This window comes from Ambystoma mexicanum, chromosome 6p, assembly GCF_040938575.1.
Source record: "Ambystoma mexicanum isolate Mex_15411 chromosome 6p, UKY_AmexF1_1, whole genome shotgun sequence".
NCBI classification, from domain to species: domain Eukaryota; kingdom Metazoa; phylum Chordata; class Amphibia; order Caudata; family Ambystomatidae; genus Ambystoma; species Ambystoma mexicanum.
The window spans coordinates 1,414,687,332-1,414,713,345 of NC_090935.1; the positions used below are offsets into that span (position 1 = coordinate 1,414,687,332).

General features: G+C 44.9%; 1 protein-coding gene across 1 annotated transcript in view; it reads right to left on the reverse strand.

Annotated features, from left to right (window-relative positions):
* REST (RE1 silencing transcription factor) overlaps positions 1-25,789 on the reverse strand; it is a 54,272-nt gene extending 28,483 nt beyond the window's left edge. Inside the window, exons 1-2 of the mRNA XM_069626115.1 lie at positions 25,472-25,789; positions 20,430-21,304 (exon numbers count right to left, since the gene is read on the reverse strand). Of these exons, the coding sequence (XP_069482216.1) occupies positions 20,430-21,294 (865 nt within the window). The 5' untranslated portion in view covers positions 21,295-21,304; positions 25,472-25,789. The remainder of the gene's footprint in view (positions 1-20,429; positions 21,305-25,471) is intronic.
* Positions 25,790-26,014: the final 225 nt, after the last annotated feature.

Sequence of the window (26,014 nt, forward strand, 5' to 3'; positions counted from 1 at the left end):
TAAGACCTTGCGCTGGCAAAGCTGGGGTGATGTGTCGAAAGGTGGTTGAATTATTCCTTTTGAGTTACTCTCAAGAGATTTTGGATTAGTGAAAAGAGAGCACAGGCGTTATATAGAATTGATGTCCCTCCTAGTGGAAAGACAGGGGATGTTAGATAGCCCTATGAAAGAGACCAACTGTCTGCAGCCTTTTTCAATCCTCCCCATGTATGGTATCGACCCATTTGAAAATGATGCCGTTGGATAGTTCTTGTGTGACCGCATGGGAAAAGTTGCGGCAGACATGGGTGAAAGAGTTAGGCAAGGACATATCTGTAAAGGAGTGGGATAGCCCATCACGAATTTGAAGATGGATTTGAATTTAGGATAGGTGCGTCAAAGGATTCTGTGGCACCTATACTGGACCCCTGCACAGATGGCTTGCTTAGGTATGACTGATGAAGATTCGTGCTGGGGCTGTGGCTGTAATGGGGGTACCTTATTACACATGCTATGAGAATGACCGAGAGTGGTTAGTTTCTGGAATGATGCCCTGAGCAGATTGGATTTCATACTGCGAGTTGTGCTATCAAGAACGCCATATTCAACAATTCTGCTGTCAAATACTGGGAGATGTGCAGGGGCTCGAGAGTACAGTGGGTGAATTAACCAAGTACTTGTGGCAGCAAAGCAAATTCAACGGGTATGGAAGTCGAAGAAAAAAACAGAAGTAGAGGGATGGCTGGCAGACTTGCGAACACTGTCTAGTTATGAGAAAGTCATGCTAAAAAACCAGAAGCCAGAGGACTCTTATTCTGAAATATGGGGATCATTCAATGAGCTGTATGGTTGATGCTAGCATTATAGGGCTACTATGGAGGAAATGACGTGAAAGGAGAGGAGACCAATATGAAATTTCTATTTGTTGTCTGTCAGGGCCGCGTTGTATGCGTAGGATTGTTGTAGTAGTATAGACAATTTGTTGTAGTAGATATTAGGTCATGTGAATATGGTTATTATAGTTGTTTGATTATTCAATGTTTTAAGAATGCTGTACTCAAAATGTAATCCGCTGATGTTATGAATATATTTGCATTGTTCTTTTGTGTTTACTCTTTAAAATAATAAATAAAGTGATTAAAAAAAAGAACTTTTTAAATGGGGAAAGTGTGTAAATCTAATTCTTTAAGGAAAGAAACCTTAAAACGAAACACAATTACTCTTTCTTTCAAATTCTCAGAAAAACGAGCCACAACCAGATATACAAGACCAATTTCAATTTGGGATTGAGATGATTTTTTTAGGAAGTAAAATGTAATTCCCATTTGCAATGGCAATATTTTATAGGTGAGAAACATATATTGTAATTATAAAGCATATCTTTTTGTAATTCATGCACCTTGCAATTAATATATATGAAGACTTCCTCTTCAGATTCGGTTGCAATAGAGCTAGTCTGATGGGGCCCAGGGCTCAAACATATCTGTGGAGCTCTGTGGGGGAGAAAAAGGAGGCGCCATGGTGTCGGCTATTTAAAAAAAGGTAGCAGGCGCTCCTCTCCAGAAAGAACATGGCATGATAACCTGTTCTGAGATGAGAGTTTGCAGCACACGCTTTTTGCTCACTGTACCTTTCACAGATGGGAAATATTCATTTGCATATCAGTCTTTGTCCCGCCCACATGGGCAGTCCAGCACCGAAATGCTATGGCAATTCCTCTCTGAACAAGAGTACCAAAAGCAACCCCATACACGTGTTTCAGCCTTGTTGGGCCTCATCATTGAGGTGAAGCTTTGCCTCTCTGAGCACAGTGAGCAGGGAGTCCATGTCTGGATGCCCGACATGGTGTCGGCTCCCTTTTTTTGTGGCGTATCATACTGATAATTTTGTTGGAAGCATGCTTAATTGGGAGTACAAGTGTGTAGTACAACGGTTAATTGCAGGTCTGCATACATTCTTAAGCGACAGATACATTTGTTGCACTCAATTCAAGCAATGTCACTTTTACCATTACGTTATTTGCATATTATATGGAGTACCTTCTAAAGGACTACAATGTAGGAATATAAAAACAAAGCAAAAGCATTATTTTCCAGTTCTTAGAATACACACCGTAATCAAGTGACTCTCTGCTCAGTGTTAATCTTTTTATGATCAAAACCCGGCATTGGGATTGTAAATTGCAAAAAAGCACCATATTCCATAATTCAGCACAGTTTACAGAAAAATTAAAACGCAACTAAACCTTTTGTTCAGATGTGGGCTTATGATATCTTGGGCCAATGGGTTTTCTATTTCAGGTACGAAAGTGGTATCCAAACAGCAATCCTGTCTGGCCATACTCGAGTAGGGATGGCGATTTACTTCACACACATCCCCAAAGGAGCGCCTAGGTGGAAATTAAATTTAGACATTTTGAAATGTCCAGATAAGCGAAACCCTGATTAAGATTATAGATACGTTTTCTGGAAGAAATGGTTGGCATTTTGTTTGGATGCCCTTTAAGCTTTTAAGGGAAGAGGGCATTTATGCTTCCTCAGGGAAGCTCTGTGCACTCTGGTACGTTGAACAGACATGGATAGATATAACTGCTCTAGAACATAGACATAAACCCACACACCACATAACCAAAAAGGTGATGGAAGGTTTTGAATAAATCTGAACCACTGGCACTGCTCTGGGCAACCTTCCACATTACCGTTTTTTAGCGTGTCTGCGCCATTGCTTAAGGGGTCCAGTCATTCATTTATTTATTTTAATTCTCATAACGCACCACATGCCCTTGGGCCTCACGGCACACACACAAAAAAAAAAAAAAAAACGAAGACAGTCAACAAAAGAAAAGCCAGTAGGAGGGTTCATAGATTACCCCAGGTTAAAAAGGTGAGTTTTTATGGCTTTTTTGGATGGGAGATAATTTTGAATCTGTCATATGCAAATCAGCCAGGCACTGCCACCCATTACTCTGTTGGTTATAACCCCAGACATCCACTTGACTAATATTACACGTACCAAACTCAAGGTCACAGCTGTGCCCAAAGAAGAGTTGTGCTAACTCCAAACCAGTTTTTGTTCCCCATTGAAAGGGACAGAGTATCGAGGTAACTGGCATATTCTCTAAAAATGCCAACAGTAGAAAAACATTGTCATAAAGGGCTATGGAGATGACCTGGGGGTATTTTGGGCATAACAAGCCTTGATTCACAACCCCCGGTCCTGGACTCAACTGCAAACGCCCCACTGATGAGACACATTATGGTCGTGATTAAAAGGCAGTTGGCCCAGAGGCTATTCCTATGGACTTCCTCCCAAGTTCATCAAGTCAAATGCCCCCATAGTAGAACAGTGTTTTGGGGCACCCAAGCAGAACATTAACTCCCTGCATTTGTAGTTTAAAAAAAATTAAACCAGGGGGAGGAGAGCACCCTATGGGGGAGAGCAGGGGTTGATGAAATCACCTTTCAAGTGTGGATCATATAGAACCAGCTCACTAATAAACAGACGCTAAAATATTAGCTAAGTGCCTCACAGTGAAGCACGTTAGTACCCTTAGAGAAGACCGGTTTCATGAGGTGCAAGGGTGCAGGAGGTGTTGGCTGGGAAGTCATCCACGAGACAATATGAGAAGGGCTTCTACCTTATAGACCTCAACATGTGTACTCACCCTAGCCATTGGCTACTGATAATTGGCTCTTTGCGAGTTCAAAATAGTGCGCTGCGTGTATGTAAGTGGCTTTTTATACCTGGCAGCCTGTAACTTGAAATGTGTACCCTCCCTAAATGGGGATATGCATTTATTTCCCTTGATGCAGAGAAGGCATTTGACAGGTTCAGGTGTTGACAACCTATTTAGAACCCATCATCCAGGGCACTTCGAAAGGTCTGCAGACTACTATATAGCAGCCCTACTGTATCCGTTCTTACAAACAGATTCCTCTTGCCCCGGTTTTGTATCTTCTCTGGGACAAGACAGTGTTACCCTTTGTCCGGCGCCCCCTGTGATAAGCACTTGCAATACAGCCTCTGCCATGAACCATCAGACTGATGTCTGGATACAAATAGTCAAATGAATTTCCCTCCAAGCCGATCAAAGGTTACTTTACATTGCTACTCCCTGGAGACTATCCTGGTGGCTTTGTCTTACAGAGAATGTTGTTCTCCCTCGATACAAGAAGTAGGTTTCAAAATCAATAGTGTTACCGGGCATATTTAATGCATGACCATTTCAAGTTGCATTGGATAAAACTAATTGAGGTTGGTCTCGAAGGACTACCAGGATATATGTGAAATAAGTTACCTGCCACTTCTACGGAAAAATCAAAGCAGATTTGGAAAAAATGAATATCCTCCTCTTTCCATGAAAAAGGACCGAAAGCTAAAACGTAGGGGTTAAATGAGATCAGCAGAAATACCCAGTTGGGCCATCCTTGATTTCAATAGAGCCTACGTCAAATTTGTTCGGAAACATGAGGAGTCTAGCTATAATACAGAAATTCTTAAAGCTGCTAAATGAAATGGTCATTGCTGCTCTCAGACTTCTGGGCTTATTAATTGGCTACTCAATTATTTCACATAACAGGGGATATACCAGCCTAGAAACAGATTAACGCCAGCATCGCTGAGCATACTCCATTTCCCATACACTCCTTTTAAACGACCCCTGCCCTAGGTAGTCTGCCGTTAATGGATAGGCTCGGAAAGGTTTGTGACCTTCATTCACAGGCTTTCCTCCTCTACTTCTTTACTCTCCCGGGGCTGACCTTAAACTCAAAACCGGTATCTGGTGGCAACATATGCACGGTGTCCCCCATCCTACAGAAAAATTATATTCAACCTAAAATGGGCACTCAAAACTAGCCAATAACAGTAATCTTCAAACTGTGAGGCTGGCCCTCCTATGGAGGCCCGGGGGAGGGCGCAAGACTCTTTAAAACCAAGAACAGTGACTCCTTTCAATAGACAATATAAGCAGATATGGCATCTGGGAGGACACTCAAGGTAGGGGGGGGGGGCAGCATCAAAAAGTTTGAATACCACTTTCTAATGAGCGACACTTGCGATTAAGAAACTGTGCACTGTGCTTGTAGAGAATTGTGGTGGCAAGTGGCTTTTTATGACAGCTTGCAACTTGAAATTATTAGATCTGAAACCTAATCCTGGTAGGATACCGTCTGAGTACAGGAGGATGAATAGCCCAAATTCTGCCTGTTTTAAGGATTGCTAATCCCTGATAATGAGGCTAGAAACAAGGCCCTGGCTACGTTTGAACAGCTTACTTGCGCATTGAGAGTGACGAACTTGGCATGCACGACATTGGGGACTTGGGGACTGATGGTTTCATCTCCGTCAGAAGCAGAGACCTCCAATTTAAGATAGTTCACAGGATATTACACCACTTAGTGCTTACCTAGACTACGAGTGACACATTCAGCGTGTTGTTGGAAGGGATGCACAACAGGCGGCACAATTGCACATTCGGGCTTTATCCCAAAATTCAAAGGTTCTGGATCAACAAACGTAAAACTGATTTTTTAAACGTTCCATTGTACTTATACACAAAATAACGGACTTCAGCAAAGATGTGTTTGAAGTTTTGTACTCCTACATTGTCATGATTCGTTTGTGCGAAGTTGTGTATTCATGTGTTGCGTATCATATATCCGTTTTTCCTTTGTATGTAACCATTTTTTTTGTAAAGGTACTTGTGTACCAAACACAATAAAAAATAAATATAAATAAAAAAGATGTGTTTTTTCTCGCAATTTCCAACCTTGCCAGAAAGATCATGGTCTTGCGATGCAAAGACAAAAAGTGCAAAGAGATAATGAGTGGTTGTGAAATAATCCGCTATGTGTTGCAGAGCACTCTGTTTTAGCATTGTATTTTGATTTCTGAAATATTTCATGCTCTGAGTCACTCCTGAAACTCATGTCTTGCCAATTTTTTCCTTTTAGCAAATTGTGACAATAAAACCAGATTTTTTCACCTGTAACCTGTGCAGGATTTTAAAAATTACATTTATAGGCATACCAACTGACCAAAACAGGTGTGAATGTTGCATGCCACTAGTTATCTTTGAAGTCAAATCTAGCGTGAATCACTAGTCTGTCTTAACGTGAAAAGGCTCCTTTGAACCACAAGAAGGAACTAGATTGTGCTTTGGTATTTTGGATCCTGCGGGAGAATGGGTGGGGTTTGCTTAGTAGTAGCAGAGCGCGCAGGGCAAGATTGCTTTCTGTTGTGTTGATGCATGCAAATTGTAAGGAAATGGGCTCTTGATGCAGGCAAGCTTCTATGTAGTTATGGCACGTATAATATTGGGACATGGCCTATGTGTAATCTGAGGGTTATATTGGGCCCAAGTCCCCGGTCTGACTGGGGATGAACGATAAGGGAGGCATGTGCTGTCACCCACTAACAGGTGCTGGGTCCGGGTGGGGTGGGGTGGGGTTGGAGCAGGGAGGGTTCCCTGGCTCACCCCACTCATGAGGCAGTGGCATGTCACATGGAGCCTGGTGCCTAACCGAGATCAGAATTGGTAATGCTCCCACAGGCTGGGACACACTGCTAGCATGCCAGTGCAAGATTAGAAATGCTTCACAGAGATGAAAAGTAAGACATACTTTAATGCACTTTGTTCCCTCCACACACGCGCCAAGAAACAGATTGAAGATGCAGACAGTCCCATTTGGCAACTTGGCCGTCAAAGGCACATGCATGGGCCAAGAGCAGTACAGCTGGGAAACAGTTATACTACATTGAACAAAAACATAGCCCCCACAACTGAGTCCTTTGACGCATGGTTAGGCCCCACTAGAATCATTGTTGTCTGGAAGTAGGCTGTGGGGGGTCCGAGAGTGGAAGCAACGTGTAGAAGGGTGGAGATTGAGGAGCTGGAGAGTGAGCAGTGTCCTGGAGTGAGGACATTGTTGAAGTGAATATGAAAGAGGTGGTGGAGAAGGACTGTAGAGAAGTCAGAAAGGATATGAGAAGGCAAAGAAGTTGGAAAGAGTAAACCAGAGAGTAGGTGGTGGAGAAAAGAGGAAAATACAAACAGTGGGAAGGCGAATACCAAGGCGTCACCAATAAGAAGGCAAAGGAAAAAGAGGAATAGAAAGAGCGTGAGAACTGAGGGATGGAGGAACAAGCATGTGGTGGAGCACCATGTAGGTGGGTGGAGATTAGAACAGAAAGCAGAAGCAAGGACTTTGTGACTCCTTTGGAAGGAGAGTTGAGACAAAGGCTGGGTGCTGGGAAGGGGGACAGGGAAAAAGACCATGTCCGTAAATGCAGCCTATGGGCCTAGTCTGGCATCATGACAGCCACTTTCCTTTTTCTACCCAAGCCCAACGTGCTAGCACGTTAAGACCAGAGACTCAAGAGAATGGGTCTCCAGAGAACCACACCACAATGATGAAAAAAAATCTGAGAGCTACCAAAGAAACAAGAAAGAATTGCATGGCCTTTTATTTTCCTAAAGTCTTCTAGTATAGTGGAACCCCGCTGAAGTCATAATGTGTTTGTCTTGCATCCATTCCAAATAATCAATTTCTGTCAACTTGCATTTGTCCCTCCTCGATTGGTTTAACCTGGACAATGCAGATGTTGTGCATCTGGTCCTTTACCTTATGTTTGAGCGTTAATAGTTGCAGGGAGTGGTTTGTGGACTAGTGATTTCACTTGAAAGGGTGGGCTTGTGTGGCGACTCTTATATGTTCCAGGGTGTCGGGCCTGTGCTTTGTGATGGTTCTGAATGTTGCAATTTGTACGTTAAGTGGTGTAGTGAGAAGTGATATGGGTTATTGTGGGAGACTGAACATTTTAGTAGGGTGTACTGTAGGCTTCAAACAGGAACAACAGCATATCTCAGGGTGCAGGAGCAGAGAAATAAAGTATGCAATCCTGGATCAACACATCAACCAAGTTAAACAGTTTTAGTGGGTGCAGCAAACTAATCAGATAGACAATGAGGAGCAAAACGCTATTTGGGAGCCTATTGTCAACTGGGTCTGAAAAAGGAGCAAACACACTTTGAAAGAGCAACATGACACAAGGTGAAGTTTGTCAAAGTAGGAGTTCAATGATAGTATATGGCGATCTAAATCACTCAAAGGACACGATCATGTATAGAAGCAATTCATGGAAGGGAAGATAGCAGAAGGAAGATACAGGGCGGCAGCAGTTTGCCCGTCATGGCAGCCCAACATTGGAACGCCCTCCCACCCAACGTCAGAACAGACTAATCCTACCATAGCTTTAGGTGAAACACTCACCTGGTTACGTTCTAATGATCCCATGACTGATCAGTGAACTCTTCACACCAACAAACTATAACCAACCTGACTGTTTATATGTACATCCCTTAACTGACCTACTGAAATGTAATTAACTACATGTATATATGTAAATATGTCATTTCACCAGATTATACGTACTGTAATGCTATGCTATATACGCATATGTGCCTTATCATGCAACTAAGTTCCTATGTAACCTTATCCTCCTGCCGTACTAAATAAACAAACCAACAGTCAATGGTGATAGCCATCAGTTTAAGCATCTGGGAGCTCTGTACTGTGGTCCCCAACATGGGGACAAAAAAAAAATAATCAACCCATGATCACAGACAATGTGTGAGAGCAGAGACTGTATGGGAGGAGGGCATTTTTGGAATGCAAGGGTAAGACAAACGATTGGAATAACATCTATGCAAGCAAACAAAATTATGTAATGAAGCAATAGCGAAGCAGGGTATAAGGAGACACCTTGGAATCAAGCACAGTGGGCAAACGCCACAGCAGAGTGCAAACATCAAAGTGACTTCAAGCACAAAATGTGGCTTCAGAAACTTCCAATAGAAATAGACTTTTTTGCTAGTTTGACAGATAAGTAGGTTAAATGCCTGTTCATTCCAGTACTATAAAAAGGAGTACCAGCGAGTTGTGGGAACAGCTGTAATGAATGCTGAAGAAACGTATTATTTTTCAAACACTAAAATGTACATAACAAATGAAGCACTGAAAATAAAGTGGGATTTGAAGAGATGCAGTAAATCACTAGAGTCACTGGCCTACTAGTAGGACAACTAACAAACCACTAGAAAAGCATTAAGCTTTCTTTAAATTAAAAAATAAAACAAAAAATAAATAAAACACGTAACAGCATGTGTGTGGAATACATTCCATGATTCACAGGTCCCCAAAACTGGACTGTTGCCATTTAACCTCAAGACAATACAACCTTTATGGACCAAAAATACACCCTGATAAGGACTGGCAAGTGGCAGCAATTTAATAACCAAGACCAAAACCTGACATCTCTCTTTACAAAGACAGAAAAACGCTTTAAAGAGAACAGTCCAGCACATGCTGTGTTCGTAAAAATGCCTTTGTTCTTCAGGGAACTAACACACAGGCGTACAAGTGCAGTGTTAGCATAACAATGACCCGTTAAATAGGGCGCTTACAATTAGTCTAGCGGCTACTTGGAACACCACAAATCAGTGGTCCGAACAAAGGATGAAACATGCAACAATGGGACTGTCCTGGATTTCCAGACAAGAGGCCATCAATCACCCTGGCAAATCCAACCAAAGCCAAAAAGCATACAAATAGGCAGTAGAACAGACAAAACCGCTCATTTTAATGTTTCACATTTAAAATGCATAACTTAATTAAATGCTGTGAAAAAAAAAACTGCAGGTATCGGAGTTTGGAAGCAGGCTATGGTCTTGCTAACAATGCATTGCGTGCCACACACCGACTGAGACAAAAAAAATGGTCACAGGCACCGAAATAAAAGTGCTCCATTTGCAAATCATGTCTTTTAACGAGAAAATTAGCTGTACTTGCGTGTCAATTTTGGGGGATATAGTGCCCTTTGAAGCACATTAGCAGGCAAGTATTTGCTAAAACGTACCCGCTGCAAGTTCATTAAAGTGTCTGACGCTGGTCCAGGAAACTGACATGGATAGTCCGAGCTTGTGCGCACACACACAAAACAGAGACACTGCCATGGATGGGACTGTGCAAAATATTCATTCTGTGGCAGCAGAAAGGTACAGATTCATTACTTAATTATAAATGGGTCATAAAAAGGAAAGTGGGAGATCCAATGACAGAGCAACAGTGTGAAAGCCGCATTTTAAAGCGCAAGCAATGCAATACACAATAAACTCCCAAGACTTTAGTTCTATTACAATACCAAACTGCCTTTAATGATAACTGGTTCCATTTATAGATGTATCCTATAAAAACTCCTCTTGTTTCGGATCTATACACACAGATAGCAATTAAAATCAGGACAAAATGCAGCACTTTCCAGCTACCTGTAGAAAAGAAGGCTCCATTTCCCACCACATTGCCTCACCTGGCTTCCATGTTTCAACCGCGCTCCTCAATTGCTCTTTTTCTTTGGCACCTGAAGCATTTTTCGGCTGACTACCAAACACTACTCCCCAAATTAAGCTCCATTCCGCTTCCCAGCAGGCGTTTGTGACAAAATATATTGTACTATTAAAGTGTGATTGTCAGAGCCAGCTGTAGACAGCTCACGCTCGAAAATCCGCAAGATGCTAGCATGAATTAAAACAGTGGCCTGACCACATGAGGGCCGTAAAAGAGCGCTTGGCCATCAGTGAGTGGGGTGTGGGGGATAAAAGTGCATGTAGCACCCACTCGGGTACCTTATCTCAGACCTGCTACACCTTTGCGGTGCTGTGGTGGTAGTTATTATCGGTTATACTAAGCCATAGCCTGTTTTTATGTGGCTGCACTATGCCATCTTCCCTATGCTCTGCTCGAAAATATTATGCTCGTGCGAGTTAGGAATGCTAGGCAACTACCGCCCCACCACCCATCTCGCTCTCCTAGGTAAAAATCCCACAGAAACAGTGTCCACCCAACCCCTCCAAGACATCGAAGCCAACAACTGCTACCATCAAGGTGATCAACGATACCCTTAAATTCCTTGATGATGGGAATTCTTGCCTCCTGGTTCTCCTTGGCCTCTGCCAATATTTGACACAGTACAGCACCAGGCACTCACCGACCATCTACATATCAGTGACATAGTCCTCAGCTGGTTAAAATCCTACTTTGCTTATCACCACCAGTTCATACAAATGTATTGGCCAACTCCAGCAACTCTGCCCATCACCTATGGAGTCCTGCAACAATCTATCTTCTCTGCTGTGATCTTCAATCTTAACATGAAACCGCTTGGAACCCTTCTTGCTCCACACAACACCCACCAATAGGCAGATCAAGTTTGGCTGTACCTCAAGATTACCTAAATTGAAGACACCCAGCAGCTAAAGTTCTGCCTCACATAAATCCAGTCATGGCTGTCCAGTGCTTACCTAAAGTTCAACCCCTCCAAGACTAAATTCCTACTGCTGACCAATAACAAGCCCCGACTCTCCGCTATGAACTTTGAGGGCTTCATCCCAGAGCTGACCACATACTACGCCAAGTCCCTTGAGTTCACCACCAACAGCCATCTTGTAAAACTCTTAATTAAAGCTCTCTGAATCTAGGTTTGCACTCAATAAAAATCCCAATAAATAATTACTGTGTTATGTTATGCTATACCATGTCATGTTTGAGCTACAGAGACATGTTGTGCAAGGTTTCCATTAGGACCGCTGCATTTGGATCACAAATCTAAATGCATGTTAAGTGGAATCTATGCTTTTAATGTACCCCTTCCTTTTGTTTTAGGTGGGACCCAAACCTCCTTGTTGGACTTCTTCCACGTCCTCATTTACTGCATTTAAACCTAACCCTGATCCACCCTTGCGTTTGTCCTTTTTTAAATTGCCCCTTGCTGACTGCAATGATGGAACCAGAATTGTATTTTAATTTCAAGAGAGTTTTGCCTATTTATCATGTATTTTTTCGCTCCTTTGTATTTTTTGGCATCCGAAACCAGTTTTTTCAACTTGCTAGTTAGGTCATGTTATGTGAAGTTTCGGTATGTCGAGTCACAGTAATGGCAAGAGTTTTGAAGCAGCAACATAGCTATGTGTTAACAGATTTGTGCATTTGGGAATACAAGCAAAAGGAGCATTAGGACACATCTAGAAGACTTAAGTGTGATGCATAGAAGAGAAAAGGTTATAGTTTGCATCTCATGTGCAGATTATGTTTGCGCCATATTCAGGCCCTGCAAATTCTTTAAAGTTCTGCTAGAGCTGAAGGTTGAGTAACTTAGATAACATACTCCAACTAAGAGAAATGCACCCAACCCAGCGTAAAGGATGACAAACCTTTTTATCAGCGCCTTCTGTAAAATCGTGCACGTCACCAAAGGCCCACTTAATGGTTGGTGTACTGCTGTCACCCAGAGGCCAGCCAAGAGAAGCAAAACTTATATTCGGCATTTACTAAAAACAAAAGCTGTTTGCAGTAAATGTTAAATAACAGTTTCAAACAACACAGAATGTAATTGTGCTCGGCAGCAAGGTCTACTACCATGCAAATGGTACTCAACCGTCAAAGTCTTTTCCACTATGCTAGTGATCCAGTAGATTTTGCAAGGCCTACTTAATGCTATCTATGGGCCCCTTGTTCCCACAAGATAGCTCCTGCTTACTTGATGATGCTGGATACCTATGAGCTGCTTTTAGCTGCTGCGATAATTAATGTTGACCCATGAAAGGGCCTGAACGCTTGAGGTAGACCTGCAAATCAACCCTATTTGGACCTAAGATCTGCATAACGCACTCTATTAATAGGACCAGGTAACTGCAGCCCAGGTGAAGAATAGACACAGGTGGTGATGCACATTAATTTCTAAAAGAGCCCAGACAATAAATTTGAAAATATCAAACACCCCAGCCTAATTCTGAAAGGTGCCCTTGCAATATATCCCAAAACGTGCCTACAGACCCATAGTAGCCAATCCCATATTTTTGCTTTCCAACTACATTCACCTTTCACACAGTCCATTGTAGACCATGCCACGTCAATTATCCAGATCTGGCAGTCCTGAATTAGTATTATGGAGTTTGCCCCGTGGAATAATTTAAAAAGCCAATACCTACTGGGTCAAACAGACATCACAATTTAACTAGGCAGCAGCAACACATTGAGCCCATCACACAGCCAAACTGCTTCACATAGAATATCAACTTGCTGCAAGACTAATCTCTCTAGTAGATTGCTTTATGATGTGCAGAATATAAAAATACAAACAACATAACAAGAATGCAAAATTTCCACTCGCCACTATCCACTGGCGACTGAAATTTGACTCTTGGAAAGTTAGAAATAGTGTGCAGTGTGTATTTATAGAATTGAGGCTGCAAGTGGCTTTATGGCTGGCCAGTAGCTTGCAACTTGAATTTTTGCCCCCTGCAAGCATTTCTTCCTACGTTTCGGATTAAATTATCGAAAATAAAATGCTGAATATTTACTGCGCGTTCGGCACGGGCAATTAGAGCAAATCCTATAATGCCGAAGAAGGAGGGGGGGGGTGGAGAGGTGGGTTGCGGGAGTCTTCCCGTTCCCCTTTTTCGGCATTACAGGTTCGGGGGTTATCCCTGCATCCATTACACGGAGTGCAGGTGACATTAACGAATATATATATATTTTTTTTTAAATAGACCCTGCAGCGGATGTTCTTCTCCCATAGATGGGACACGAAACTGCTGCGGCAGGGAGAGGGCCGCGGGAGTCAGGTAAGTGCGCTGTGGGAGTATGCAGGGGGGAAATGGGTGGAGGAGGTGGAAAAGCAGGAATTCTACATTTTGGTATGCAAAGCTTTGGGCTTCACAGTAGTTAGCCGCACAGTTTTCAGATACAGTGGTTTAGCCTAGATCCTTCGTTCTAAAAGGAAGAGAACCAAACATAGTATCACACACATTATCAGTGCATACACTATACTTACCAACACCACTGTACCAAAATTCACTGGATAAAATGGAAACTATGTCTGTGTATTTGAAGGCTTTGGTTCGAGACCAATACATGACCGATCAAAAGCAGGAGCCACTACAGAATGCTTTGGAAACATAGAATAGAATAAAAAGCACTAGCACCGTTGGCGTGTTGCATCAGTCAATCAATCAGATTGGTCCAAACCCAAGCTGAACCACACGATCCAGGTTCGGAGCAACTCGCCAGTCATCTTCTATTTCTCCCAAACGCTCCCCTCGTCTCCCATCTCCCAACATCTGGCTGCCGCCTGCCTAAGACTCTCGTGGTTGTGCCAGCACTGCGCTGCATCACCTGCCCATGGCCGCCGTGACCAAATGAACTTAGAAGAGGGGCTACACACAAATCCATGCTCACCATTTCCATGGGAGCTATCCTACGCTCCCCATCACTTCCCTCGTCTCCCAGCTCCCCACATCTGGCCGCTGCCTGCCTAAGACTCTTGTGGTTGTGCCAGCACTGCGCTGCATCACCTGCCCATGGCCGCCATGAACATAGAAGAGGGGCTACCATTTCCATGGCAGCAATCATAGGTGAAGTTTATTAAGCCATAGTTACACACTCACCGCGACCCCTTGTTGGTTTTCCTCAGGGTACTAATTGCAAAAATGCACCTTCTGGGGGCTGAGCCAGTTGGAAACGGTCCGAGATTTATTGCTATAGGTCAAAATTACCAGGAAAGGAGAAACTAAAAGCAGAACATGAAAGTGGCATATATCGGCTTACTATGGTAAATTGGAACCAAACTAGAGGAAAACATGATAAAGAAAACATTTTACTCAAGAGGCCAAAAGGTCCACGATTACGTGGCAGCTTTGCAGAAGTTAATGGTCACATCGAGGCGATACGTTCGCGGATAAGAAGTGGTGATGCAAACAAACTTCAATAAGACATTCTTTTTTTTGTCTAGGCAAAGGGGATGCTACCCCTAGCACTCATCTTACAACTCTTTGGTCAGAGACTGAGAAAGAAGGCAAACAGCTCTTGGGAGAACTGCTGGAATTATATTGTTTTAATTTTACCAATACCTTTTAAAATGTAAGGAAATGACTGCTGTATAGCCCAAAAGGTACAATGTAGGCTGCATATGGCCATACAGTGCCGCAGGGCCATGGGACCGATGACCAAATCATTTCTAATTATGCTTTATGGTGTAAGAATCTGAAGGTAGCAGAGATTTCCAATCATGAAGGCGGTATATTGGGGCAAATATCTTCTCCAGATTTCTAGGCCCCTTATCCTCAATTGTCCCAGATATAATTTGGATATGGTCAATGCCAAAATCTAATTCTGGGTGAAATTCCAAGTGCCAAGGCCCTTCCGGGCCACCAAGTTCAATTCATAAAAATTGCTAATGAGGTAACAAACTCCAAGAAACACCAAACATTTATCTTTTCATATGCTCTGGGATTGCTCCATTACTTTGTCTCCCTTTGGCGGGAGGACAGTTCCTGCTCCGTTGGGAGCCTAAATTAGAATGCCATGCTTCAGAGGCCCCTGTACTTGTAGAAGCTTTTTCCTTCTCTCCTTACAGGACCAAACTGGGGAATGCCCCACCTTCTGTTTGAGGGATTGGGAATGGTGCCTCTTCTAATACTCTTGATTCTCTGGCAGAGTGAGGGTTTCATTGTAATCCGCCACCTTGGACTGCTCTGCGCCCATGTGGACATAGCGTTCCCCGGTTAAATGCACAGATTATTGATAAATGCACACATTATTTACTATGGGTAAGGTGTATCTCCCTTCGATTCTGTATGAAGGGGTGAGTAGCTACCTGTAGGAGACCTGAGCATGGGGTACTTACACCTTACTGCACACGTGTGCAAATGAAAACCGAGGGGGATGCTTGGCGAGCTCTCATAGGAAAGCCTATGGCATACCTTAGTATTTGCAGAAGCCCTGAGGGGGATTTGGCCCTCTTCTAGGGCAGGTCAGTCCTGACGACTGGTGCACCGTGTTAAATAACCAGACAGTCTAATTTCAGTTGATATGCTTGAACAGCCTTTTTATAGAACTGAATTTGTAAAACAGATCCTCAGCATCACATGAGGATGTGATACCCCTCTCAATCCGCTCTTCCACTTCCCTCACCTCATTTCGCACTTCCCTTAAATCCCTCCTCCTCCACTCCCCACCTTGATGCACCCCCCTGCCCTCTTTACTCCCCCCCCCGTACTCCCCCCCTCTTTTAATCCCTCTCTCCCTTCTACCTTTACTTTCTTCCTCCCCTCCTGTTACATTTATTCAATCCTTCTCCTGCCCCTCCCCCAACACTCCTGTTCCCACTCCACTCCCCCAACCCTCTAAGTCAATTGATCTTTGCACTGTTTTGCTGAATTATTCAAGTTGTAATTTGCTCATAAAGTTATTACTCTGTATTTTGTTGTTCCAATGTACAGCGCCTTGGTGTAAAGCGCTCTATAAATAAATAAATCTATCAATGAGTAATATTACACCCCTGGGCCACTAGCAGAGGCGCTCTCGGTTAGTAGATGAAATAAGTAAATACTTAAATATCCTCCTTCAGTTACCTCCGATATTAAATAGCATCAGTCAAGTCTCCTGGGTGCAAGTTCATTCACATTTGATAAATAATTAAATAGCATCAACTCAATACTCTGGCAGAGGATGGCCTCCCATTTTCCTTCTAATAACTCAAGCAGACTCCCATATTCCTAAACCCCCTAGTAGCTGCAGACTACCACAAGACACACAACACCTATGACACAAACCAACATATACCCTAACACGACTGAGAGAATGTTTGCAGCCTTTTTATACTTTGAACGGGTGCTGCGCGTCTTAAGTCCAGGGCGAACAGAACAGGTACATGAGCACCGCCTCCTAAATAAACTAAGAGGACGAGTAGCACCGCCTCCTTCTCTTCCCCTTCCAGCGTGGACCCCTGGAGGAGCACAGGTTTATGCAAGATACAGGAAGCCAGGTCTGGATCCTGCCCCCACTCCCTCTCTGCCACACCTATCCCTCTCCTAACACTTATTGTAACTGACAGAAAGGCCCGCTTCATAGAGAGGCTGCGCACACTTTGGCGTACGAGGCGCTAAACTGAGCTGCGCCAGCTGAGAACACTGCTAGCTCCTATACTAAATTTCCATCTCGGACGGAATACTCTAAATCCTGAACAGGGAGGAGACTGGAGGGAACCCAGGGAGGGACTTCGCAACCAAATCCCGGGCCAAAGCTGACCCCGCAGGAGAAACTTGCTATGACACCCGAGATGGTCGGTGACGACCCCTTCGCTTTCTTTTTTACGTCTCTCTTCTGGGTCCTTCTATTGCGCCCAGCACCCCTGAGGGGGGCACCATTACTGAGCTGGGAAGAAGATCCCTCAGTCAAATATATTGCGGGCCCACGGCAGGACAGGCTGTCTCGTGACCCATGCGGACAGGCCTGGTTTCAGACCCTCAATAAGGTTGGAAAGGCCAAAAATTGAGAAGCAGAAAAGTGAGAACCCGCTGTAGAATTCCCCAATCCTCCCCCTTTCACTTTCCCCCCTCCTACCGGGATGCCGAAACACAGCGAGGGAAGGAAGCAGTAAGGCTCTGTCCCTCAACAGGATCACACAGCACTCAGAGCCAGCACTGGCCCCCTTCTCTCTCGCCTCCTGTTTCCCGGCTCACCACACTGTCTCAACCCTGAGATGGGGAGAGCGAGCGACAGGCCCGGAAAGTATGGCCTCTGGGGACGTTCCTCCTCAGAGAAGGCTGACACAGCCCTCTTGTGTTCCCCTCTGAGAAGCATTCTCCGGGTTCCATCTGTGCGGCTGGCACCAGAGCTGCACCCTCACCTGGGGTGCAATCACCTCATGTATCAGCCCGCTCCCCATGCTGGTGGAGCGTACCATCATCCACCCTCACGCCAGACACAAAGTAACTTGAAGAATGCCCGCCAACAAAAAAAAAAAGAAGAAATCACAACAGACACAGCCCACAATTTGTGCTGATTTGCATATGCTTCGATCATCTATCCTTGGTACAGCATCTCTGCAGAGGGGGTTGGGGGAGCCAGACATGCCTCATACATTTGTCCTCTGGCATGGTCGCTATCTGGGGATACTCTTCTCTTCCACCAACAAGCCAGGGGCATGCAGATCTCTCCCCCTTGGAACTGTCCTTTCTTGAGCATGGTCCTGGGCTCCCATTGGCTCTCACCTTCTACTTCCCCGTAAATTTCAAGGAACACCCTAGGCAGGTTTGTAACCCCTCTCCCTATTGAACTCTTCTCTCAGGCTCTCTCGCACACCCACCCGCATTTCAGGAGCATATCTTCACTTGAAGGTTGCATGAATGTTATAAAAAGAAACACAACAGAATAATTTTGGCGGTGCTTGATCACAACGATATTTCAATTTATGGCAAACTAAAGAGAATACAAGTTGTGACTGCGTTTCGTAGTGAACTTTTTAAAAAAGCAGATTAGACCACCAAATAAAAATGCCCAAGTAATCACCTAATAAAATATCCGAGACAATTTCTCGAGCCAATGAAATGTACAAAAGCAGGAGCTGGAAGAGGAGATTACCCTAGTCTTTGAATCAAGAGCACTTAAGAGATAGGAACTAAATATTCTCGAATTGTAAAATAGGCCACTGAATTAGTTACATCTTATTTGTGTAGTACTCTAAATTAAGAACGGGTCTCCAACGCTTGCTACACAGAATATAAAAACGGCTAATGAAGGGGCAGCAAGAGAATTACTGTTACATAGGATAACAATACTATGCAATGTTAGAAATCTTGTAGCTGATAATCTTACCAAAATTAGTTGAGCAAAAGAGGACTAGTAGGGAGGTCAAGTGTTGAATAAAACCGACGACGGTAAATTAAAAGAATTTAAAATGTTTTAAACACTAGTAGTGTTAGCTATGTGATCACTGCGGGAAAAAAATAGATTTTCCTTTCTTTAAACCCATTTCACCTCATAAATGTGCTGGGGGAGAGCCCCCGCTTCCCCCCACATTTAATATCATCATAGCCCACCCATGCCATAATATATATCGCGCGAAATGCAGCAATTAAAAAATCGGCATTTTGGGCGCACAGTAATGGGCTCATACTGTTTAGCGGGCCAAAGTGGAAATGTGTAAAAAAAAAAAAAGGGAGCCTTCTGAGATACTGAACACTATAAGAGAATGTATATCTCAGAGGTGGCCAGAATACTGCATTGGATTGCAAGAGATAAAATACAGGGGTTGAGAAATACTCAAAGGAGGACTTTATTTTTTTTTTATTATAGCTCACATGGGATACTTGAGTTGGAGTTGAACCATTCCCCGGCATAAATTAGGAAATCAAGACAGGTGTGTAAAGCGCGTGCGTTCGCAAGCGTGGGAGCGATGCAACATTAAACATTGTAAGACTATTGTTAAATCATGCAAAAATAACTTGGAGGGGGAAAAAAGTACGTTAAAGCCTTGTGTATAATTAAAACCGACCCTGTAGTTCAGTTTTTCTTGCCATGGCTCTTAAAAAGTGTCCCATCCAGACATGTTTGTGTCGTGCTTGGTTCCGCTTTTCAGGTTTATTGCCTAACAACCATTTTTGATTAATTCTCCATTGAGATTTGTCAGCCAATTAAAAAAAATACTGTGAACCCAAATCTTGATTTCTTTGTGAAAAGGCATAGCCTTCACTGTGGGAATGATGAGAATTTGAGGGGGTGTGTTTTAGTATTCCCTGGAAGGAGAAGAACACGTTTTTAGAAGTAGATAGTGATCCTAAATGCCTCATTTTTGTACTGACCCGACAATGGCAGAGGCACAGTTACGCGGCTCAACGTCTTCAATGTAGCCAATAGGAAGGCCATGCACTGTTTTCCACACTGGGCGTGGAGGATTGTCTGAACACAGTATTTTTGGGCTGACTGGGAATGTTTGGTCTTCAGATTAAATTTCCTGCCTGATGCAAGTAAATTTGGACAGCTAGTTTTCAATGTGTGCCCAACAAATCGCTCAAAATAATGCAGTGTACAGCGTGCTGTTAGCAGTTCTTTCATCCCCTTTTCTATTGATGACCCCCGATCAAGGTGGCTTCAATTAACCATGGAAAGGGGATGTGTAAAGATTTCAAATTACAAGACGTGCGTAGAAGAAATTTAACTTTTTAGGAGTTTTTTTAATGAGAATCAACAGACATTCAATATTTTCCAAAAAACACCATTCATACCAGAGATCACGAAGCTAAGACACATGGAAAATCATTTCAGAGAACATTGAAGTGACACTTCAAATCCATGCTGCACTTGTTAGCCAACTGGAACCTAGTTAAACACTACCTGAAAAGTAACAGACATGCACATGAGCCCATGGCAACAGAGCCTACGGATTCATCCAAGAGGATGAGTTAATGGCTAGTAAAAGCAAACAAACAGGCAAAGGCAATACAAATTGATGACAACTCTACTCTTCAGATAGCTCGACGAAAAAGGAAAAAACACCTCCACCCATACCATTCCTGCATATATTACATTAGAGGGGAGAAAAACAGCACTGACCTGTATGTGTCCGTATATGCTGGATGTAATTGTTCTTCCGGTCAGAGAAGTAGCTGCACTCGTGGCATGTGTACACTTTTCTTGGAAAATGGTTCCTTAAATGTTTCTTCCAGTGATATTCACTGACTGTGGTGTACGTGCAAATGGGACAACTAAATACCCTTTCACTCTCACCCACTTGGTTGTGGTGTTTCAAGTGTGCCAGGTAGTGATCATATCGGCTAGTGTTGTACCCGCACCTTTCGCATCGAATAGGCCCTTTCGATAAGTCTGCCTCTTTAGGTGCATCCGCTTCGGATTCTATTACCTGTACTTGCTTTTCTGCATCTTCCTCAACAATAAATTTCTGGGCACTGTGGACCTTTATGTGATGAACAAATTCTTCTTCCGACCCTGCCACATACTGACATGGCTTGCAACGGAATGGCTTGCTCTTTGAGTATTTATTTTTCTCCACACTAATCTCTGTAGTATCAGAAGTGTCCATTCTCTGCTCTTCTTCCACACGCTCAGCAAAGGATGTGGCTGGAGCAACACTGGCTTCCTCAATCCGTTTTTCAGAAATGTCCATGAGCACCCGTTCAATTCCTTCAGAATCAATCACAATTCTTTGGGAACCCACCGGGCTGTCCCCTTCACTGTCTGAAAAGCTGGCATCACGGACAGTCCTCAGTTCAGCCATCTGCTTTTCTTCCCCACACTGGTACTCACAGCAGCTGCTGCCACCAAGCTCTCCAGTCAAGGCAATATCTGCAAGCATGAAGAGTTGAGGGGCTGCAATCTCCGCTTTGGACAGGTCATACATGTCTGTATTGCTAGCAAAGAAGCAGCTACTCCCCGACTGACCTAACACCTGGGTGGCCATTATAGCAATCCTGCAAATAAACAAATACATCAAATATTGTTAAACTACAGCGGTATTTTAAAATGACAACATTGCCAATGCTTTAGGTGAAATAAAGTAACTCAATTTAACGCATTGAAAATGCAACATGTAATATATCTTATCTAGAATAAATCAAAACTGACATCCTCAAATTGTCTAGGCTCAAAAGACAGTTGATAAACATCCAACTCTGCAAAAACAGTCTGAACACAACGAAAGCAAGTACACGCCCTAATGCAGGGGCTGCCGGGTTGGGTGGAGAGGGGAGGGAGGGTAGGCATCGACAATGGCAGTGGGAATGGGCAGTGGGTGCAGCTTGCCACCCAAAGCTGGATTAAGGCGGCTCAAGCTGGCCAACACGGCAACCTTTCCAGCAGGCGGTGGCAGGGGGCCTAAAAGGGGAACGCGGAGTGAGGAAAGAATTCACCGGCTTCCTCTCACCTCCACCGGACTTCGCCGCCTCAAAATCCTGTTGCTGCCTCCTCCTTGGGAAGGACCTTTCACATCCCACCCACCCTGCATCTTGGCACGGGGGTCAGGGTCAGCAGGTGGGGGAGGACAATATGACCATAGGGAAATTAAGTGGCACATTCCAGGGACCCTGAAGACAGTATGGAAGAGCGGGGAGGGCAAGACTGTACACTACGCGGGTTTTGGGCAGTGAGGGTGGGTGCCACAGGAAGGGGGCAGACGTGACTGTCTGAATGGGGTGCACACTGGTATCGTGCACAAAAATGGCATGGCGAGGAGGCCGGCCAAGGCAAGGGGCCTCAACGCTGGTTATGGTACACCTGTTGTAATGTAAGAATATGTCCTGCCAGGAATTATTTTTGCGTTTTTCTCTTTTGGTGTCAATTGTAATGTGGTTTAATTTTGGGTCACATTTATAGGAATCAATGTTATATTCTGTAGAAAATAAATGTGGGCCGTTCTTTCCAAAGTCAAGTTGTATGTCCCTGTCTGCTGTGCATACTGGTTACCTGGCCACCCACTGAACTTACAGGACGAGGCTCCTGCACGACTGGTTGCCCTTGCATTGTACCGCATGCGGGCAGCCAATCGATTAAGAGACTGTATCTGCAACCCTAGAGCCCCCTGATTCTCTGCACTTATGAGCCACCTCCCGGCTGCACTTACTAGTTCCTTGCACTCTCTCCCACTTCCCCCCCACACTTGCGCGATGTGAATAACACAAGGCCTAGTAAGATTGTCATGTTGTCCTCCTGTCCTCACTTCCTTTATCGTCACGCCTAGAAACACTTATGTACAGGCGCGTTATAAATGACTTATCATACCATATGTAATTTCTTCTGACTGTGGCACTGCCACCTGCAGAGCCCACTCTAGTCATACAAGTAGGCAAAACCAGGACGACTACCTGCTGAATTTACGGCCAATGAAAACGGACATGATATGTGATATATTACAGCAAACTGGAACTACAACTGCATAGTTAGGTATTCGGGTAATCAGAAAGTGGCGACTGTAGCCGAATATGTAGGCAATGCCCGTGTTCAGTCACGTCAATGCAGTCAGATGTTTAGCTATTAACTTATAATGGATATTGATATTTCTTTTGACAAGAAGCTTCCACACAACCTAAGAGTTTATTCAGATGCATTAATGGACATGCGAGAGGGAAAAGAGTAGCACAGATTGCAACTTCAAAAACAGAAACATGCAGAGAAACAACTTCTCTCCAAATATTGAATATTGAAACAGTGTATGTCAACAGTTTGCACACATCGAAGCACAATGTTGCACTTAGGATTCCACACAAGAATTTGATGTAGGGGTATCTTACTCAGTTTAGGGCGTTCATTTTTGGACATGTAAAAGAACATAAACAAAAAAGTCAATCCGTGCTAACGGGCTCTCGCTTTGGCAGTGGGCTTCAAGAGTGGCATGGTTCACAGAAAATGCCAATTGCATACTTTGCCACATTAAATCCAGTAGAGTGATTGTAATGGGTTACCCCTCCTGGGAGCATGGCTTCTCCCATGCTCGTGGCAGTGACCACGTGACTGGATTGAATAAAAAGAATGAGCGACCTCCCGCTCATAAGTCTTAAGAGTAACCAGAGATGATGTGCTGTGTCGTTATTGTGCAGCACCATGGTAGTGCTGCGTAGCTGGCAGAGGGCCTGCCCTGCAGGGCCCTCCACCATGACAGTGCCGCTGCTCGGCAACGCTGTCCCTCATGGCTGTCTGCCATGTATGTAGAGCCCATGCTGGGCAACTCAACCGACGGAAGTTGGTGCCCCTGCTCGGCAACGCCAGAGTTACCTGACATTGTAGGCCTGGGTGCCCACAGGCCATGGAGAAGCCCGAGTACCCCCGGGCTGACCAGGTGCCCCTGGTCCGGAGCGGTTTGCTGGGTGCCCCCAGCCGTGAACTCATGTCGGGTGATCCCGACATAAGCAGAGTGATCCTGGCCTGCAATCCTGCTGCGTGAATGTAGCCTATGTGTCGGCTGGGGGCCCCCAGCGTGTCGGCCGTGTGCCCCCAGCCCTGGTCTGCCTGTCCTGACCACAGGCCAGGACATAATGATGAATCGTGTGATGGTATTATGTTCAAAGTTTGTGCAGCCCGCACAACTTTTAATTTCCGTGCAGGCTGTCATCTGTTCAAGTACTTTGTCATTTTTAGTTTACATTAGAAGTGCCAGGTGTATATCAGGAATCTATCAAATGTCTTGTTCAGACAGGTTATGACCATCCATACCTACGTCCGCCCTTACAACTGCACATACATTGAAATAGCGATATGCCTCGGTGGGCATCCCTATCCACCAAAAACTCGACTAAGAAAGTGCATGTACTTGTATCATCAACACGGAACCGACATGTGGCCTAACATGCTCCTTGATGGTCACCCAAATAGGTGGTACACAGAGTGTTAAACCATTAAACGCCAAAGCGAAAAACCCTGCCACGCATCAGTTACCACAGAATCCTGTGACATCACAAACAACTAGTCACCTGATGTCACGGAAATCTTCAGTAACTTGCAAAGCACAGCTGTAGATTGCTTCCCCCAACCCACAATGGCTTTATTGTTTAATTGACGCCCATTAGAATATATGGGTCCAAATCGCCACAACCAGCCCAGTTTTAGGAGCATGTTTCACTTCAACGTAGGAGAGAAGGGGGTTCCAAACTGTTACTGGTTTGTTGAGAGGCGGCGTGCAACAGTACTGACAAAACGGTAGATGCTGTTTTTTTTTTTAGGCTCGTCGGGAGCAGTCACTACAAGAACTCTTTTGTGTCTGGGGGGTGGGTGGCATCAGGAGGTTCCAGTATCACTACCCTGCTTTTAGCATTTCTCTAGGATGTATATGTTGCGTTGGTGTAGTTAGTTTATTGTCTAGATGGTGTGAGGTAAAAAGTATGCAAGGCACCACAGTCTGTGTGCGCAGCAGGAAGCGACTGATGCTGAAACCTGAAAGCAGACAGCGAAGGGCCGAGCAGCCCCTGAGGAGGGGGCCCTGCCTCCGGTGTGCGGTGCTGGCCAGGCCGTCGGATCCACGGCGCTCGGCCATTTGCCGAAAAACAACAATACAATGCAACATGTGAGGCGGTGGGGTGCAAACCGGACAACAGAACTTGTGAAAAACTACAAGGAATACAAAGCGAACTGAGGGTCGTGAACACCCCAAAAGCCCTCTAAAGTTTGAGACATTTAGTGAGCTCAGGTACCCAAGAAGATGGTGAAATAACAGCTGCGGTATTGTTTGAAACAAGTTCAAAGCGGCGGAAAAACTTTGGCAAACAAGTTTTTTTCTCACAAGGTCACCCAGGCCAAGAGCACAAAAAGAGTGGCGTCGGGAGGCCACGGATTCTCTCGCAAAAGGGAGTGCACCCGCGGCCAAAGAGGCAACAGGTCGAAGCCCGACAGACTCCTCTGCCCTGAAGAGCCACTTCCAGGCGAGCCCCGTGTTCCACAAACAGGAAAAGAGTTGAATGCATGTGTGTGCCTTTGCCACCCGACACCTCTCGGCTCCTCCTGGCCGTGGTGCTGATCGCGCTTCCGCTGGGCTCCCCTCCCCCCTCACGCGAATCAGCCCTGGACAGCGCCACTCTCTCCCCCCCTCTCCTCCGGTTCTCGAAGCCACCCCCCGTCCACCACCGTCCGCTTCTCCAACCAAGGAGTCTCACCGGTAGCCAGCTGTCTTCGGGTCCACTTCAGCGCTCTACTCCGCCAACTCCGTCCGACATCGCATTCCACCACAGCCCGCCGCGCGCTCAGCTCAGAGAGAGCAAGGTTGAGCGCACGCGCTCCCAGCCAGGACGTTCACACTGAGTTCGCGCGCACGCGCGTTCCCCTTGCCCGTAGCTCTCTCCCTGCACGCGACTTCGCATTCTACGTCCACCTTCTGATCCGATGTACGCAGGCGCACAACTCCCACAACCGTCTCGACTCTACTTGAGGGCTTCGCGCGCCTCCTCTCGACCCGACCTAGTGGGGTCTTGGCGTTGCCTTGTCGCGCGCATTCTGATTCGCGGGCTCCCGCTGAGAGTGCACCGCAGCGCCGGAGCTACGTGTAACGAGCTGCCGGCGTAAGTGTGAATGCTCGTGCCCGCCAGCTACGCCGAGCAAAGGGGGAGGGGAAAAAGCAACAGGGCGCTGTCCAGGCAGCTCTAGTACAACACAACCCGACCGAAACGGCGCAGACAGACACTAACGAGTAACCACTTTGC